The following is a 17,500-nucleotide window of genomic DNA, read 5'->3' as shown; positions in this document are numbered from 1 at the left end:
GTAACTATACAAACTACCCACTATGCTTTTGTAAGACGGGCAGCAGCACAGGTTTGTTTACACCAGCAAACATGGAATTGCTTTGTGCTGGTTTCAGCCTATCAGCGACCAGTGTTGCGACTGGACTGGCTTATGGTTCTTCTAATCCCAAGAAGGCCCTCAGCAACGCCCACCAGGTAAACTTGAAGATGCGGTTTATTCCAAGACCAGGAAATTATGCACAATGCCTGGGGCCACACGGCAAGTTCCAGGGTAGAGAGAAACAGCATGGGCCTGAGGTTCTGCTTTAATTGGGGTTCAGGGTGGGCGTCCAGGGTCTCGAAGGTCTCCTTTATTGGTGAATTTAAACCTTAAGAGCAGGGATATAATATGGGAAGACCAAAAGATCAAGTAGCCCAAGTGGTCAGTTACTGAAGTCAACCGAGGACACTGAAACCAAGGGGCCTCGGAGGCGGGGACGCGGCCTAGCTCCTTGATCTGGTGCTGTGGCTGAGGAGGGTTAATTAGCCATCTTTGAGATGGATGCCTTGCAGGCAAAACTTCATCATTCTCTCATTAGAAAAGACAAGAAAAACCTGCCAGGGCTTCCACAGCAGTAATGAGTTGGGCTGAGATGTTACCAGATGACGACATCACTAGGGGACAGGAACGTTTTTGTTCCATTATAACGTCGACTGAAATGCTGTCATGCTGCCCAGCACTGTATGTGAAGACTCTGTAACATTCCCCCCAGACCTTCAGTTAAGCGGTCTGCTGAGCTCACTCAGCTGGCAAGTGGCAAAGCTGCCCCTCAGACGCAGATGTTGCTCTAAAAAGGCATTGGGGTTTTTTGGGTTTTGTTTTGGGTTTTGTTTTTTTGTTTTGGCTTGACCTGATATTCTAAAACTGCAGAGATCTCTGCCATGTCAGGTTAATTGCTCTCCTTAAGAAAGGAGAGAGGCCATCTCCCAGTGACCAGACAGTCTGGGAAATGCTGTTCTGTGTTCTTTCTGTCCTGTTGAGTTCTGTGAGTTGAACTTAAAAAAGCGAGACTGGAAAGTGAATTACACTGGAATCTGACTCAGACACCACTCTAAACATTCCTTTTCTGTATAATTTTCTGTTCTTCTTTAAAAAGAGGGATTCAGGTCCAAGGCAAAAAGTTTTTAATAAACTTTTATTTTTATATTCAAGATAAAGCATATACACAATTGAATGTGGAAATAAATAGCTAGAAATGCTTTGGAAACTTTTCCATTTCCCCCTCAAAACTCAGTTTTTTTGTTTTTAAATTCATGAGTCTTTTTGATTTTAAGAAATATGGCAACTATAATACCAAGAGAAAAAAAAAACAACACAGTTTTATACAGAAACATATAGCCACCTCTGACTATAGGGTTCAGGTCTTCTAATGGTAACAAAAAAAGCACTCAAGACACAAAGACTCTTCAACAGATTTACTCAAACTGCTTCGCTCGAGAAGAAAAAGGCACAGATTTAAGGGGATGACAGTGATTATTAAGAATATAGTAAATGGGGGCTCAGCCAAAAAGTGACATTTATGAACTGAGTCAGAAAAAATGAACTCTTTCCAATGATCTGCCTTCATTCAAATGAATTTTTAAATTAAACTGTATAAACATATGATATAAAGCTGGTACTTAGGAAGTGTCTTTGTATAGTTCCTTTATGTACAAATCTTTGCATACAACTTCAAGGCTCCTCACACATTTCACGTGCACCACACTGAGCGGCGGCCCCAGGCCCCGTGCAGCGCTCCGGCTGCCGACGGTCCCAGCGGCTTTCTGCCAGGACGGCTGGGAAGGGGCGTGCCCAGTCAGATGTAGTCATCTTCCACCGGCTCGCCATTGACATCACAGTAGTGGATAAAAATGGCCACTACTCGCTGAAACACACCCTTCTTCATCTGACGCATCTCTGAAATTTCTTCTCCTATTGTTTCCATACAGATGTCTGCAGACAGCTGCCCTTTCCTTCGGGGAGCATAGATAGTGCCTTGGAAATTAGAAAGAAAAGGGGAGACATGTATGATTATCAAACTCCTTTGGAAAGTCACTCGATTAAGCTGGTCCCTGAGATATGCCTATACGTACACAGTAATGCAATGCCTTTGATGTACATACAGATCATGGAATGGGTCCCCATCAGTTTAGTTACATAACCACGTTTGATGTCTAAGACAGCACACATGGGTAAAGGCCAGAGGTGGAAATGTACCCGAGAGGTTAAGTTGTAGATGTACGTGTAGCTTATAAAATTCATTTACTCATAAAATCGTTTTTGAAAACATCCTACAAGTAGACATTCAAGTGGACCAACACCTAGAAGTACAACATTCAAAATTTCCTTCAAGTTCCCCCCAAATATCCACACCCAAGTCTTAAGTTCCTCCATGCTACCCAACAAGAAGTTGCTCATAAGTAGCAAAAGAATAGTTACTGTAACTGGAATAAATCTGAAATAATATAACTGACAATAAGGAGCAACAGTTATAAACAGGTAATAAAAAAATCATGGTAGGAAAACCTGTCTGAAGGAATCCTTTCCCACCAACCTTTAGCGATCACTGGTAAGTCAACTGATTATCTATTTTACAAATTTAGAGGTATTTTTTGTTGTAGGAGACCCAAACAGCAACAAGAAACAAATAAAAACATTTACATGGGAAGTGATTTAGAAACTGAACTGTTCCTAACTGGCAAACAAGATATAAGTCTCTAACACAGTAGGACATGCTCAAACCAGAGAACACAAATCAGATCAGATCATAATTACTTTCTTCATCATCTTCAAAATCGTATCTGGCGAAGCTGTTGGGTTCTGCTGCCCGAAGTGACCTCAGCCAAGGGAAGTCAGAAATCAAGGAGTACGGGGCGCCGTCCACGACCCCTGAAGGAAGACGACAACAGTGCTACTGCGGCGGTACCAGCAGGCCCAACGCGCGGTCTTTGTAAGCAGAACATAACACGTGCTCTCGTCGTCTTAGCCAAAAAAGCACCGGACCGGGAGATGTAAATTCTAATTCTGGTTCTGCTTCTACCTGACTATCTGGTCACGGGATCTTGCTCATCCTTTGCTCTCCTTAAGCCTCAGTATGTTTTTTTTCTCCCTCTATGTATATAAAGAGGTTGAGACAGGTACTCTCAAGTCACTTCCAACTCTCAAACTGTAGCAAGACTCAATTTTCTTCTGCTCTTGTTTCAACACTGCTTCTAATTATCTTAGGGATGGTAAAGACTCATACAGGGAAAGCAGTGCTTCCCTGGCCCCCGCTACCTGCAGGGCAGTACTTCTCCGGCCCCCGCTACCTGCAGGGCAGTGCCGACCTGGCCCCCGCTACCTGCAGGGCAGTGCCGACCTGGCCCCCGCTACCTGCAGGGCAGTACCGACGTGGCCCCCCCCTACCTGCAGGGCAGTGCCGACCTGGCCCCCGCTACCTGCAGGGCAGTACTTCTCCGGCCCCCGCTACCTGCAGGGCAGTGCCGACCTGGCCCCCGCTACCTGCAGGGCAGTGCCGACCTGGCCCCCGCTACCTGCAGGGCAGTGCCGACCTGGCCCCCGCTACCTGCAGGGCAGTGCCGACCTGGCCCCCGCTACCTGCAGGGCAGTACTTCTCCGGCCCCCGCTACCTGCAGGGAGGGCAGTGCTGACCTGGCCCCTGCCACCTGCAGATGGTCAAAGCACCCATTATTTGGATGAACTGTAAGACTCATTCCTGTCTTCCCTAGGACATGCCTCTCCATCTAGTTAGTTAACAGCTCTTTAGCTTTCCAAACAATTGGTAATTGCTCACCTTCTAAAGTATAGATGTCTCTGCCCCAGGGGTACCTGGGATACTTTTTCAAGTCATCTTCAGTTCGTGTGGCTTCCGGGAAGAATTCATACTTAATGAGCTCTCTGGAGGCAACACAAAAATATCAAAAAATTACAAAACTGGAAATTACATTATGGTATGGAGTGGAAAGAAACTCTCAAAACTGCGCCAGGCCTAGACTGTAATGAACATCTCAAATTAAATAATAAATACATAACGAAGACTCAATATAGACAATACATATCTAGTCAGGTCAAAAGCACTTTCTTCACTATCTTCAAAATCACATCAAACAAACACTTCTCCGAAGAGGACATACAGAATGTCCATAGACACATGAAAAAATGCTCAACATCATTAGCCATCAGGAAGATGCAAATAAATAAAAACCACAATGAGATACCATTTTACACCAGTCAGAATGGCCATCATCAACAAATCAACAAACAACAAGTGCTGGTGAGGATGTGGAGAAACGGGAACCCTAGTGCACTCTTGGTGGGAATGCAGACTGGTGCGGCCACCGTGGAAAATAGTATGGAATTTCCTCAAAAAACTAAAAATGGAACTGCCTTTTGAACCAGCGATTCCACTGCTAGGATTATACCCGAAGAATCCTAAAACCCTAATTCAAAAGAACTTATGCACCCCTATGTTCATAGCATCACTGTTTACAATAGCTACGTGCTGGAAACAGCCTAAGTGCCCATCTGTAGATGAGTGGATCAAAATCTGTGGTACATTTACACAATGGAGTTCTATGCAGCAGAGAGAAAGAAGGAACTCCTGCCATTTGCGACAACATGGATGGAACTAGAGAGAATTATGCTTAGCGAAATAAGCCAGGCAAAGAAAGAAAAATACCATATGATATCACCTGATACAGGAGACTAAAGAACAACACAAACAAATGAACTAAATAGGACAAGGAGCAGAACAGCAGTCAATAGGGAGGAGGGGGAGGGAGAGAAGGGGAATAAGGAAGGGAAGGGTCTAGTCAAGGAACATGTATAAATGACTCATGGACATGGACAACGGGGAGGGATATGATTGTGGGAGAAGGGGTGGGCTGGGTGGGGGAGAGAAATGGGGGAAAAGTGGGACAACTGTAATTGAAAAACAAAAAAATAAATAAATAAATAAATAAATAGAAAGAAAGTAAGCACTTCATTCAGGGAAATGTAATACCTAAAAACCAATAATATTTGAGCTGGTTGGTGCAAATTAAATCTTAAAAGTAAACTTAAAAAAAAAATCACATCAGTAAAAAAAGCAAGCCACTCTCTAATCAAATGTCTTGGTGCTTAATATGTTTACATAACAAATGCCTAAGAAGTCCGATTTTATGAAGATGTCAAACATCAGTTTTTAAAAAATCTGCTCTTTCCCATGCCCTGAGGCTAAAGAAAGGGAGTCAACCGCACATATAGTCTGTTCCTGGAATTTTTCTTTACATTTGAAAATAAAAAGCTGCAAATACATGTAGGCTTTTTAGTTTTAAGTCCTCATTCACTCAGGTTTTCACATGTTATATTTCATGTGTTTCAGTGCTGAAAAAACCCAGATGAGACCATTTAAAATAAAGAACAGGATTTGCTTCTGAGAGCCCTGGCAGGAGGGCCTTGGGGGCAACAGGGGACTTACTGATTGATGTTTGCTATAGTGTCCATCCAGCTGCGAATGCGCACCTTGTTCCGGACGTTGGGAGGGTTACTGAATTCATGGATAATACAGATGTGATAGGGGTAGGGACCACTAAATAGCTTCTGCTCCAACGTTAGTGTGTCCACCTACAGAAGACATCACAGAGAGCTTTGGACCAAAAAACTGAATACCTTAGAAATCTACATCTTAAAGTTTGAACAATCTCTCCTGGGGACCTAGGTTTTAAAATCTTTGGCTGATAGAAAATCAAATGTCCCATTCAGGCCCGAATACAGCTTACCATGCCGGCGGTGAGGCTTTGCAAATTCTTCTGTCTAGGAAGCTCAGGGATTTACATTCCATGGTTACAGAAATGCCCACTGAACAAGAGAACCTGGAATCAGGCAACCGATCCCAGGAATGTACTTCTGAGCAGGTCCTCATAGGTTTCAGTATTGACTGCATTATAGAACCATGAATGTGTAGGACTCTATGCCCTATGCAAACTGACTACTGCCTATCCCAGCTCCTTGCCCCCTTGTAGCCTTTATTCACCTTGCTGTCTTCTCAGGGAATGCCCTCTTCCTTATCTCTACTTGTGAAATCCCACTCTGCCATCTTGGTGGCATTCACGTCTACCTCCTCCTAGGGAAGACAAACTTCTTCAAAGAAGGATGATGTCCTCTGTTTTTTCAGCCCCAGCATGTTACAGACACTCAACAAACAATTTGTTCAAATGCCTCTTTGGGGGCCAGACTCCAACGCTGACTGCAAAGATTGTTTAATAGTTCCTCTAAACATTCTTTAGGCATCAAGCAGAGAGCCTTATATATAATGTTTACTCTATATTTTTTGTTGTTTTGAGAAATAATTCACATACACCACTGTATAACTTAAAGGCATAGAGCATGTTGATTTGGTTTATGAATATTGTGAAATGATTAGCCCAAAAGGTTTGGCTAACATCCATAATTTTGTATAGGTAAAATTAAATGTTTGTTCTTCATAATAATGAAAGTGGCAGTAATAATAGCAGCTATCCTATGATTGCTTACTACATGCCAACAACTGCTCAGCACATGTATGAATTTAACCACCAGGTTCTTATTCTCCTGATTTTACAGATGAAGAAACTGAGACGGAAGTTAAGTAACGAGCTACAGGTCAGTGAACAAGAATGTGCATCAGTCAGGCAGAAACCAGTCTGTTCCCTTAACCACAGGCAACTTCCAGTTGGTAAGAAAAGTTGCTGAGTAACTTGCTTCTTAAAAATCCATCAAAATCTAGCAAAGAAGAATGACGGAAGACTGGCGAGGTCACCTAGCTCGGTTACGAGAACGCTGTAGAACCTAAAGAACCCCCACTGCGGGCGGAGCAAATGAGTAAATGCCACACCCATAAAGGTTGAAGACTAAGAAGAAATGTCACTGCTGTGTGTGTGTCATGAGGAAGGGGCCGAGCCCGGTACCTGCTGCATCGGGCGGAGGTATATGATGCGGTTTCTCTCAGGAGGCATCCGGAGTATCTGGTCTAGTACTTGATCCATGTTTAGTTTCTTGCATTGTGCATAGTCAAATCGGTTCACAATTGGTGCGTTTTCGACTTTTAAATGTTTCAGTACCCTGCACCTGGTAGCTACAAAATGAAAACAACGGTAAACTCTACAAATAATTAATGCAATGGATAGCCTATCTGGAGGCATCCTTGGAGGACTGGCCCAATGTGTTTAGCATAAAAATTCTACAGATGTAATAAACATCTCTAACAAACATAATGTACTATCATAAAGTACAACTGACGTTATCGAAATAATTTGAAAATGTGATTCTGTCCTGTTCAAAAGGTGGGCACCCACGTGCTAGAGGGGTGGATGTTCAGGTACCTTTTTTTATCTTTACCAGCAAGGAATCTAAGTCCCATAGAATGACTTGCCCAAACATAGGAATTGTTCAGGAAATACATATATATATTTATAGTTAATAACAGCTCTCTCTTTTTTTAAGAATAATCATTTCTTTTTATTTTTAATTTTATTTATTTATTTTTAGAGCGAGGGGAAGGGAGGAAGAAAGAGGGAGAGAAACACTGATGTGCAAGAGAAGCATCCATCTGTTGCCTCTCACATGCCTCCAGTTGAGGACCTGGCCCACAATTCAGGCTTGTGCCCTGATTGGGAATCGAAATAGCAACCCTGTAGTTCCCAGGCCGGCACTCAGTCCACTGGGCCATACCATCCAGGGCTGTTCAGGAAATATTTATTGAAAAGAATGAATAATGGTAACTATTAAATTCTACAGTTTTATGACAATGATCAAATAAGCCTGGAATAACACATATATTATTTTACACTCACCCACAGAAAATGAGTAGAGCTGATTTTAATCCCTATCACAAGTATAAAAGCAGAACCTTAAAAGACCCAGAAATATTTGTATTCATTGGTCTAAAGGTGCACAGTCCAATGTGGTAGCCACTACCACCTGTAGCTATTTACATAAGTTAACTAAAGAACAATTCAGTTCCTCAGGCACTAGCCACAGTTCAAGTGTTCATCAGTCACATGTGGCCACTGGTTACCATGACAAACACTGCGGATATAAAATAGTATGCCAAGTTCAAAAAAAAAAATCTCCTCTTTTTTTTTCATCTCAAATTTCAATCTGATTTAATTTTTATCATAGATTATAACCTGGTCCAACTCAAGAGAGAGAATCAGATGGAAGGTGCTATATAACCATAAGGCTGATATGTCTGCTCTTTTTAACTCATTAAGGGTATCTTCTGTAACACCTTTAACCCAAATATCATCGTCCTGAGCACTCTGGCCCTGCAACTAACCTGATCTTTGAACAACGAGCAAGTCAGTCTCCTGCCTTTCAGACTCATTTTCTCCTTCTGTGACATGGCAGGAGAGAGGAGACAAGAAAGGAGGAAAGACAGAGAGAGGACTAGATGGTAATCAGGATTCAACGGTTCTCTGCTGTAAAACCAGGCATGGCCAAGGTCAATTCTGATTTCATTTAGTCATCTCATCCGCCATAACTTAGCTGTTTTCTAGCAACTGAGCTACTATCTAAGGTCCTCTGTCCCATTAGCTAAAAAATTTGGTTTAAGGGCAAAAGGCTGAGCCTGAGGTCATGTGATGCATCACTAGGTCTCCAAAGATATACAGAGACTCATGGAGTCAAGTGCAGTGGTGACAACCAATCAGATTCTCAGAGCAATCAGAGTAGAGAAAGGGATGAGAAATCAACCAGCAGAGTACAAAGGTGGAGTGAGCGTTAGATTCTGAGACCTCAGAGGGCAGAGCTGAAAGCCCTTATTTGCTGCCGTGAGCCAGGCTGAGTTCCCCTGCTGTTATGACCTTCTGATTCTGAGCCTTTAATGGGCCCCTGATGTTTGAGGAGGAAACTACAATAGGAGATTGTTATTTAGTAGATGTTTTAAGACCTCATTGGTTGGAATGGAGTAGTACCACCTCTCAAGGGTGCAAATGGGCCTAAGGTTCCCCAAGTCTGGTGTTTTCTAGAATTCAGGGGAGAGGTTATGTGTTTAAATCTGTTTTATTTCTCCTTTCTGGGATTCTCACAGTTTATGACAAAATGGTAACAATTTTCTTGTTTTGTTTATTATAGAAGTGCAAGAAAAGAAAGCCCCTAATTATTTTTGCAATACTAATATAACACAAATTAACACTTATTAGGCGTTTACCAGAGGTCAGGCCCTGTACTGTGTGTGTATGTATATGCATACATGCACGTAAGCACACGTCAAACACAGCATTTAACTTTTATAAATGCTTCATAAGGTAAGCATCACCAGCACACTTTACAGATTGAAAAAAAATAAACAGATACTATATAACTCTCCCAAGGCAAGACATGAGTCAGATCTTCATAATTTTACATGGATAGGTATAAGAATATAATTATGAGTGAAAATAGAAAAATAAACAGATTGTATACAGGACACACTATATCTACAAATTTTAAAAGCTCACACAAAATAACACCCTACATTTTTTCAGAGCCAAACATGTATATAAGTAAATACATGAAAGATGGACTGGAAGGACTTACATTAAATGCACGAGTATAGGGGTGGATGTCGATGGGACTGGCAACGAGGGACAAATGGGACCACTGGACTAATGATAATGTGCCATGAATTGAGGTTATAATTAATCATGTCAGTCAAATCAAGAGCAGTTAAGGCCCAGTGACCACTCCCCCTGAAAAACATTTACACATAAAACACGTCCAACTTCATACAGTTAGCAAATGGCAGAGACAGGATTCAGGCTGAGGTCTATCTGATTTGATCAGATCAGGTAGCAAGTACCATTTAGAGGAAACTGAAGGAGAGGCTATTTTAAAAGACGAACCAACAAGTGTCTGATACATGGCCCCTCACAAATACTAATTACTTGAGAACTACAGAACAGGACAAAATGATTCCTTTGAAAAACAACACAGTAATGTAGTGTGTATGAGTCGTTAATTCTTTTAATTCTTGCATGACATGGGCCTCGGTACATACCATGGATGAACATCATCTTGGGACAGTCTTTTAGCACCAGATCTGTGATTCCACAGTTGGTCATAGTGACTCCGACAAGATTTTTGGACTTTAATACAAGAACCTATGAGGAGAAAAATTTTATTCATACAAGGACCTATGAGGAGAAAAAGTTTAAGTTAGATGTCTCTTTCTATACTTTCTCTTGAAAACTTAAAATGTTTTCACTGGCACAAGTGAGAAGTCGCTGTTACCAATTTCTTCTGTTTAGAGCAAAGAAGGTATATAATCATGTACACTTGGGTTTCTTAACATTTTCAGGACCTTGGCTGGACTGAGAGGTAAGTGGGCTTTTTGTTCACCTGCACGTGGTCATCCTCAATCACAGGATCGCTGGTACTGGTGGACTTATCTGCTGTCCTCTTCCGCTTCATAGAATGGCGTGGCTTTGTTTTAGCAACCTCTAAAAAAAGCAAGAGGAACATGCAAATTTTAGCCTTGCTTTCTTTCCTTCAAGAGAGCACATCCAATTGTGTGTGTATCAACTACATCGAGGCAACTCTCAGATCTATTACTTGGTCCCCAATGTAATAGACAGACCTCTATTTCCAACTGACTGTTCCAAAACAAGACCGCCCTCCATTACCTCCAACATAGTATCCCTTTCACCCCTGGACCATTCCAACAATCTAAATGACATTCCCATCTCTAGGCACTCAAGCCATCTGAAACATCACCGGTGGATTAAACTCAGCAATTTCCTGTTAAGCAACTTTAAATTCTAGACTACTGCTTAATAAATGCATTGCAACGCCTGAGCTTTAGAGCTATGCTTTGCCCATCTGCTCAGTTTTATTCCATCCTATATCCTAGCCAGCTCCCATTGCTGATGCCTCTGAAGCCATTAACCTTTCCAGTTCCTTCTGCCCAGAACAACTTCCCTGACTTCACTTTGGAAATACTACCCATCCCTGAAAAGACCATCTCAAAAGCCACCACTTGTGACAAATCACCTGAATTCCCAAACATTATATAAGGTTCTGTAATTCCCTGTATACTTCTTTTACAACTCCATTTAAACTAAGAAGCTCCTTGAGGGCAACAACATTGTCTTTTCATTTTTGTATCAATGTCAGCCAATAGCAATGATCTAAAATGGACATTTATTTAATGAATCGCACTCAGCATTCACTGAATGAATGAATGAATGCATCAGATACATAAACGATGTAATAATAATAGCAAATATTTAATGAGCGCTTACTGTGTGTCAGGCACTTTTCTAAGGGTTTCACTAGTATTAAAGTAATAAATCCTTTTAACAGCCCTTTGAGATAATTTATTATTCTCCTTATTTTACAGATTAGGAAAGTAAGACATCAGAAGTTTGAAAAGGTAAAACTGGGGGAACCAAGAGCCAAACCCAGGCAATCTGGTGGCAGTCACTACGCTACAGCACCTGCACTCTTTCATCTGCCAAGCCCTCATTAGAAAGACTCTAACCCATTTACCGGTATTCTTCTAAAACATACAGTTTAATTATTAAAGCAAATATGATTTCACACACAAGTTCTAAACTCATATGTAGAACTTAACAAGCACGGATATATTCTAAGACAAGACACTAAAAGTCGGTCCTCATTTTTGATCATCATTCTGCAGCAGAGCAGATACTTGATGAAGACTGACCTTCGTGAGTAAAATCCCACCATATGACTCTTTCACATACCACTACCAGATGATGACATTTCACCTGGCAATTCTCTAACTTCAAACATGACAGATGACTAAGGAAGACAGGGAAACAAGGTGCAAATAGGCAAATTCCCAAAGGCTTGCGGTTAGATGAAAACTCTAGAGTTAGTCCAAATGTTTTTTCTGTTTTGTTTTGTTTTTTTATATACCAGGGCCGTTCCTTCACCTCCCGAAACCTTTGTGAAATCTTACTACGCAGAACAAATGAAAGCAGCTTCTTTGGTTGAAGCCTAAAAGAGAACCCAAGAGTTCAGCCCAGCAAACCTCCAACAATGTCCCTGAATCCAAGCAAAACCTGGGGTTCTTGAAATACATGAAAACTCTGTGCTAGGCAACCCAGTGAAGGCCACCTTCCACTGTATTCCTGCAGGAACTTCACGCAAAATCTAATTAGCTTCATTGACAAGGCATCTCCTAAAGGCAGCGTAATTCACACACTTGTTACAACCAGTAATAGGTCCTGGTTCCCCTCTCCATGTCCACAAAAATGAAATCAAACAAACATACAAAAGCAAGTTGGTTTCCATTCCTTTGTGACAGTGTTCAAATAACAATCCTCTATTAGCATTCTCCTTTTAAGATCCAATTTTCAAACTCTCCACTTCCTGGATTGTTCTCTCCCCTCCCCTTTAACCGATTAGAATATGGGGTTCCAAGCTCAATTTCCTGCTCTCCAGAGAGCCCAAACTGGCGGTTTATGTTTTTACACTTTATACATTGATAATCTTGAAAAACAAAGGCTTCCCAATGTAAAAGGAAAACAGAGTTCATCTTGTTTTTGTTTGTTTTTAATGCCTCTCTCTTTGTTTAGGGACAACTGTTAAGTGATTTCAACATCTACCATCTATCATATGCTGGGTCCTACCACTTTTAAGTTCACAATTATTCACTGTGTCCCACACCATGAAAGACATTGTTCTAGAAGCTGGGCATATAATGGTGAACAAGCAGACATTGTCCCTGCCCTCATGGAGCTCATGGTCTACTTGAAAGACAGAGAGTAATACACAAAATGACAACACATTATAGCTAACATTAGCAGAGAAGATGCTACAGAAACACAGAAAAGCAGACCAATCTCAGCTGTTCAGGAAAAAGGTTAGTATTTATGAGAACCACAACATATTAATCCTAAATGTTATTCTTCGACAATCCAATCAGTTATTTTTGTGCTATTTATTGTATAAGGTATTATACAATGAGGATTAAAAAAAAACAAAAAAACTTATAGGCATTTATTCCCAAAATAAAAATCCACAAGACAAATAACTATATTACCTTCTAACATGGTTTTAACAGTACATAAGGCCATAAATTGAAAACTAAAAAACTCAAATGTTTTCTTTAAAGGAATTTAAAAACTCAATCCAAGTTTGTTCCTTTATTAGTTTGGATTTTTCTCCTTAAAACTTTTAAAGCAGGATGGCAATAGATATCAAAAACATGCTAGATTAGCCTTGGCTGGTGTGGCTCATTGGACTGAATGCTGGCCTGTGAACCAAAGGGTCGCTGGTTCGATTCCCAGTCAGAGCACATGCCTGGGCTGTGGGCCAGGGTCCCCAGCTAGGAGTGCGCTAGAGGTAACCACATATTGATGTTTCTCTCCCTCTCTTTCTCCTTCCCTGCCCCCCACTCTAAAAATAAATTTAAAAAATCTTAAAACACACACACACACTGTATTAAAAATAACAAGTTGAAAACCATCCATATAACTTGTTCTTCTTTCCAAGAGAGATCTGGATAATATTCAAATCAGCACTTTGACATTTCTCCAGAAAAGTTGTTACTGAAAGTAAATGGACATTTGTATTGTGTTTAAAAAATATTAGAACAAAATGTGCCTACTATATGCACATTAGCTACATAATTAGAAGTCTTCTCAAATTGAAAAAAAAAATCACAACGTAACATAAAATTTACTAAAAAAAGTAAAAAGCACTATATCAGTGAAATTATTATTTTTTAATTCTAGGGAATTATTTAACCTAAAAAAAAGTTCTAGTCACAAAACAAGGCAGAAGGAAATGATAAAAGGGATAGCAGAACACACAAAAAGAAGTCAAAGTCCCCTGCGGTTAACATAAAGGATCTATGCTAAAAACAAAAGCGAAACAAAACAAGACCCCCAAAATGGTAACAACTATAAAGTGTTACCAAGAGACATAAGAAAAAATAGGAGACAAAAGAGTCTCCAAATAGGAAGACTCAATGCTAGAAAAATGGCAATCTTTTCAATCAATGTAACAGAATTCCAAACAAAAACCAAGATTTGTTTTTAGAGCTTGACAAAATTATAAAATATACCTATAAAAAGAAATAATAAATATATGACTAATCAAGGAAGTTCTGACAGAATAATAAAAGAGGACAGAGCACTGGAACCAAATGCCCAGAGATAAACTTAGGTGTACCGAAGATACATGACAAAAAAGCATTTCAAAATAATGGCATGGAAATGGATGTCAATAAACAGTATTGACACAACTTGGTGATAATTTGGAATAAAAAAAAAGTCAAGTTACATCCCACAGATTAAAATAAACAAACAAAATGCAAAGATGTGAACAATTATTTGAAACAGTTGTAGGGAAAGCCTTCCACAGCATAAAAATAAAGAACAAAATCATAAAGGTAAACAAACACAGAGATCTGACTTTACAAATATGAAAAAACAAAGAACAAACAAACAAACACCTGCAACAAAAGGGTCGTAAGGGGAGCTTCTGTTTAAAGGGCCCAGAGCTTCAGTTTGGGAAGATGAAAAAGCTCAGGTGGACGGCGGTAACGGCTGCACAGCAGTGTGATACTCAATGCCAATGAACCATTCACTTCAAAATGGTTAAAATGGTAATTTTTGTTATGTATAAAAATATCACAAAGCATTTAAACTTGAAGCTGGGAAAAAGTGTTTTCATCATACAGTGGAACTCATTTTTGCAAAGCATAATGAAATCTTCAATTAAAATTTCTATCTTTAAATATGAGTTTATGCTATGATGATTAGCACATAAGTTCTCATATTCATCTTATAAAAGCTTATTTTTGTTAGTTTAATTCCACATGATGAAATCAGTTCTACTTAGTATGTAAAAAAGTATTGACTCTATGTTCTGGGGCTGATGTTAAGATTTTGAAATTGAGGAAGACTTGGATAAAATTAAAATACATTATTATTCATTGACAGGCATACATGACTTAATAAAGGCAGAGGAGATGACTTAAAAACAAGGTCAGATACATGAACAGAATTATGGTTAAGAAAATAAGCTCACCCTCATCCAACACAATGCCTTGGTGCACACGCTGTAAATACTGTTAATGATATTATATACATATACATGCTTTCAGTATATCTTCACCGAAATAATTCTCAGCTGAAGTACTCACCTGCTTTTATCCTGGCAAACTTAACTAGAGATGAAACCAGGCTTCAGAAAAAAATTACTGAGCAACTGCGGAGGCAGATACAGGGGTAATACCCACATATGTTCCAGCCCCAGCAACTTCAGGTCCCAATCTCCTGGCTAAGGTTCAAAACTTCACCCACAATAAGACTTCCCTAAGTGTGGGATGTGAGCAGAGTTTATCTACTGGAGCTTACACATCAGAATCGGTGTTGTAATTGGGGTCAATGTATACAGTGGTATTTTTTTCTGAGAAACTTAACTTTTTGAGTTTTTCTGAGCTGGATGCTTTACAAGCTGTTTTACACACCCTCCCCTCCCCCATCACTGCTGAGAATTAGCTCCAAACCTGTAGGATCACAGAACCCCAACACAGAATTCAGTCTGCCCAACTGGCGTTACGCAGGAACACCTATGGAAAGAGCTAGCACCTTCTCCAGTCCTGACCTGCAGGTGCTAGTCCTGGCAGCATTGTCATACCTGACTCAGATACCAGCGGTACATGGGACAGTCTGCTCCTGGCCCTTGTTAGGGGCCTCCGAGGGTAGTCTTCATTAGACTGCACGTCACAGCTCTCAGGCTGGGAGCTCCCCCTCCTGTCCTCACCTGTAGCCCCAGAGCCACTCCCATTAGTCCTCTCATCATGTGCTGGGCCTGAAGACCCCCCTTGTGGCAGAGTCCTAAAGGAAAAGGCGGATCTCGTACCATCCGGGCCATTCACAACACAGGCTCGGCTGGTTGAAGGACGTTCCTCATCAGAACACCTGCTAGTTCTCCTTTGGGGTTCCTGAGGCCTGTGACAGCAGCATCGGGGGCAGACAGAACGCTCTGCATCTCCCTCCTCCACGGCCTCAGAGTCCTCTGACCCAGCGGGGGAGCAGACACACTGCCTGGACACATCCGCTTCCGGAGGGCTAGGCTCGGAAGAGCCGCCGCTGTCCACCGTCCTTACACAGTCAGGGCTTTGAGAGGCAGCGCTGAGCGAGCTGGCGTTTCCCGCTGTGCTGGCGGTGGTGCTGCTGCAGCTGGGATAAACATCCTTGTTTTTTTTCTTTTCAGGAATATCCCTAGCTGCTTTCATATCGGCTTTGATCTGCTCACTGGTGACCTGACAGCCTTTCTCACAGCTGCTTTCCTCGAGGGGAAACTGCTTCGACTGGCCCATCTGATGGGAGTTGTACCTCTTTCGAAGTGGAGTCTTGCCTTTTCCACTTACTGCTTACAGAAAAAGAAGAATGGCCCGAGGAAAAGAAAAGATTTCAGTACAAATTCTGGACAAAAGGTAAGAGTAAATTCGGACAGGAAACAATGTACACTAATTTTCCTGAAGTATAATGGTGACCACATCACTCAGCTGCTCAAAAATCCTCTCTAGTGCCCGCCTGGTTTATGGTCCTCAGCTCAGCCTCCAAGGCTCACCGGGATCTGATTCCACACTTACATTCCACTCTCCTCCCCCTTGGATACATTCTGTACCCCAGCCCAAAATGAATATTCCCCAGCCTTATTACTTTGGGGGCTTTGTTCTCCCTGATGCTTCAGCCTTGGGTCTCTGTCCCAGCTCTTCTGCACCCACCCCCAAACCCCTGTAGTACGTTCCCTGTAACATTGTTACACATGGTGCGAACCTGACACTTCAACCAGACTAGAGGTTCCCTAGAGACCATGACTTACTCATCCCTGCAACCCTCACGGCATCTACCAGTACCTGGGGCACAGTAAGGCTCAATGAATATATGAGGAAATACTCAGACAACTCAGGTTTTGTCAGGCTGACAGAAGATCTAGTTTCTAAATTCAGAAACTTAACTTTCTAGGGAACATGAGGTTAATCAGCTGGTCATATTACTTCCCCTAAATTTCAGTTTCCATTAAAGCTCCTTTCAACCACAGTGTAAAGATATCTGAATTTCTTAAAAGGGATTAAATAAGAATTGAGTGATCAGTCAGTGGTTAGTAAATTTTCCAAGTCTAAAGAATTGAGCTCTCCATACACAGAAGTGCATATATATTATGGGCTCGGTGTTAATGTATACTGAACATTCTAACATATCAAGGAGTAGGGTATCCAAGGAAAAATGAGTGGAGAATTTCTAAAAACCTCATTCTTTTCTGAAAGTGGTAAGCATATGGTTCTGAGACAGAAGGGAAGGAAAGACAAGGACAAAATATGAACCTATAATTTAAGAGAATTATAGCTTTTTGGTGAGGCAAATGGCAGAAGGCTGCTGCCCAGATTTAAAGGGAGGCAGCGGATTATAAGAAAATAGTTGAGGACTCCCTCAAGCACCAAAGTGGCCACCTATGTTCACCAAGCACAGCTGGACAGACTGTGAACTGGGGAATGCCTGTCTTCAATGCCCTG

The 17,500-nt window shown here is 41.2% G+C and overlaps 1 protein-coding gene across 5 annotated transcripts in view; it reads right to left on the bottom strand.

Moving 5' to 3' along the window:
• Positions 1-1,421: 1,421 nt before the first annotated feature.
• Positions 1,422-17,500, bottom strand: part of LOC150000823 (F-box only protein 38) — a 49,085-nt gene continuing 33,006 nt past the window's right edge. For 2 of the 5 annotated variants that reach the window (XM_090288349.1, XM_090288350.1), the window contains exons 15-22: positions 15,616-16,350; positions 10,339-10,439; positions 9,998-10,100; positions 6,927-7,093; positions 5,459-5,604; positions 3,794-3,897; positions 2,776-2,889; positions 1,422-1,995 (exon numbers count right to left, since the gene is read on the bottom strand). In XM_090288349.1, coding sequence (XP_090144475.1) covers positions 1,817-1,995; positions 2,776-2,889; positions 3,794-3,897; positions 5,459-5,604; positions 6,927-7,093; positions 9,998-10,100; positions 10,339-10,439; positions 15,616-16,350 — 1,649 coding nt within the window. In that variant the 3' untranslated portion in view covers positions 1,422-1,816. The remainder of the gene's footprint in view (positions 1,996-2,775; positions 2,890-3,793; positions 3,898-5,458; positions 5,605-6,926; positions 7,094-9,997; positions 10,101-10,338; positions 10,440-15,615; positions 16,351-17,500) is intronic. The other 3 variants (XM_090288351.1, XM_090288352.1, XM_090288353.1) reach the window with 3 other exon arrangements.

Source organism: Furipterus horrens, unplaced genomic scaffold (assembly GCF_987537825.1).
Source record: "Furipterus horrens unplaced genomic scaffold, mFurHor1.1.pri manual_scaffold_10, whole genome shotgun sequence".
Taxonomy (NCBI): Eukaryota; Metazoa; Chordata; class Mammalia; order Chiroptera; family Furipteridae; genus Furipterus; species Furipterus horrens.
This window is presented reverse-complemented; position numbering and strand designations above follow the sequence as displayed.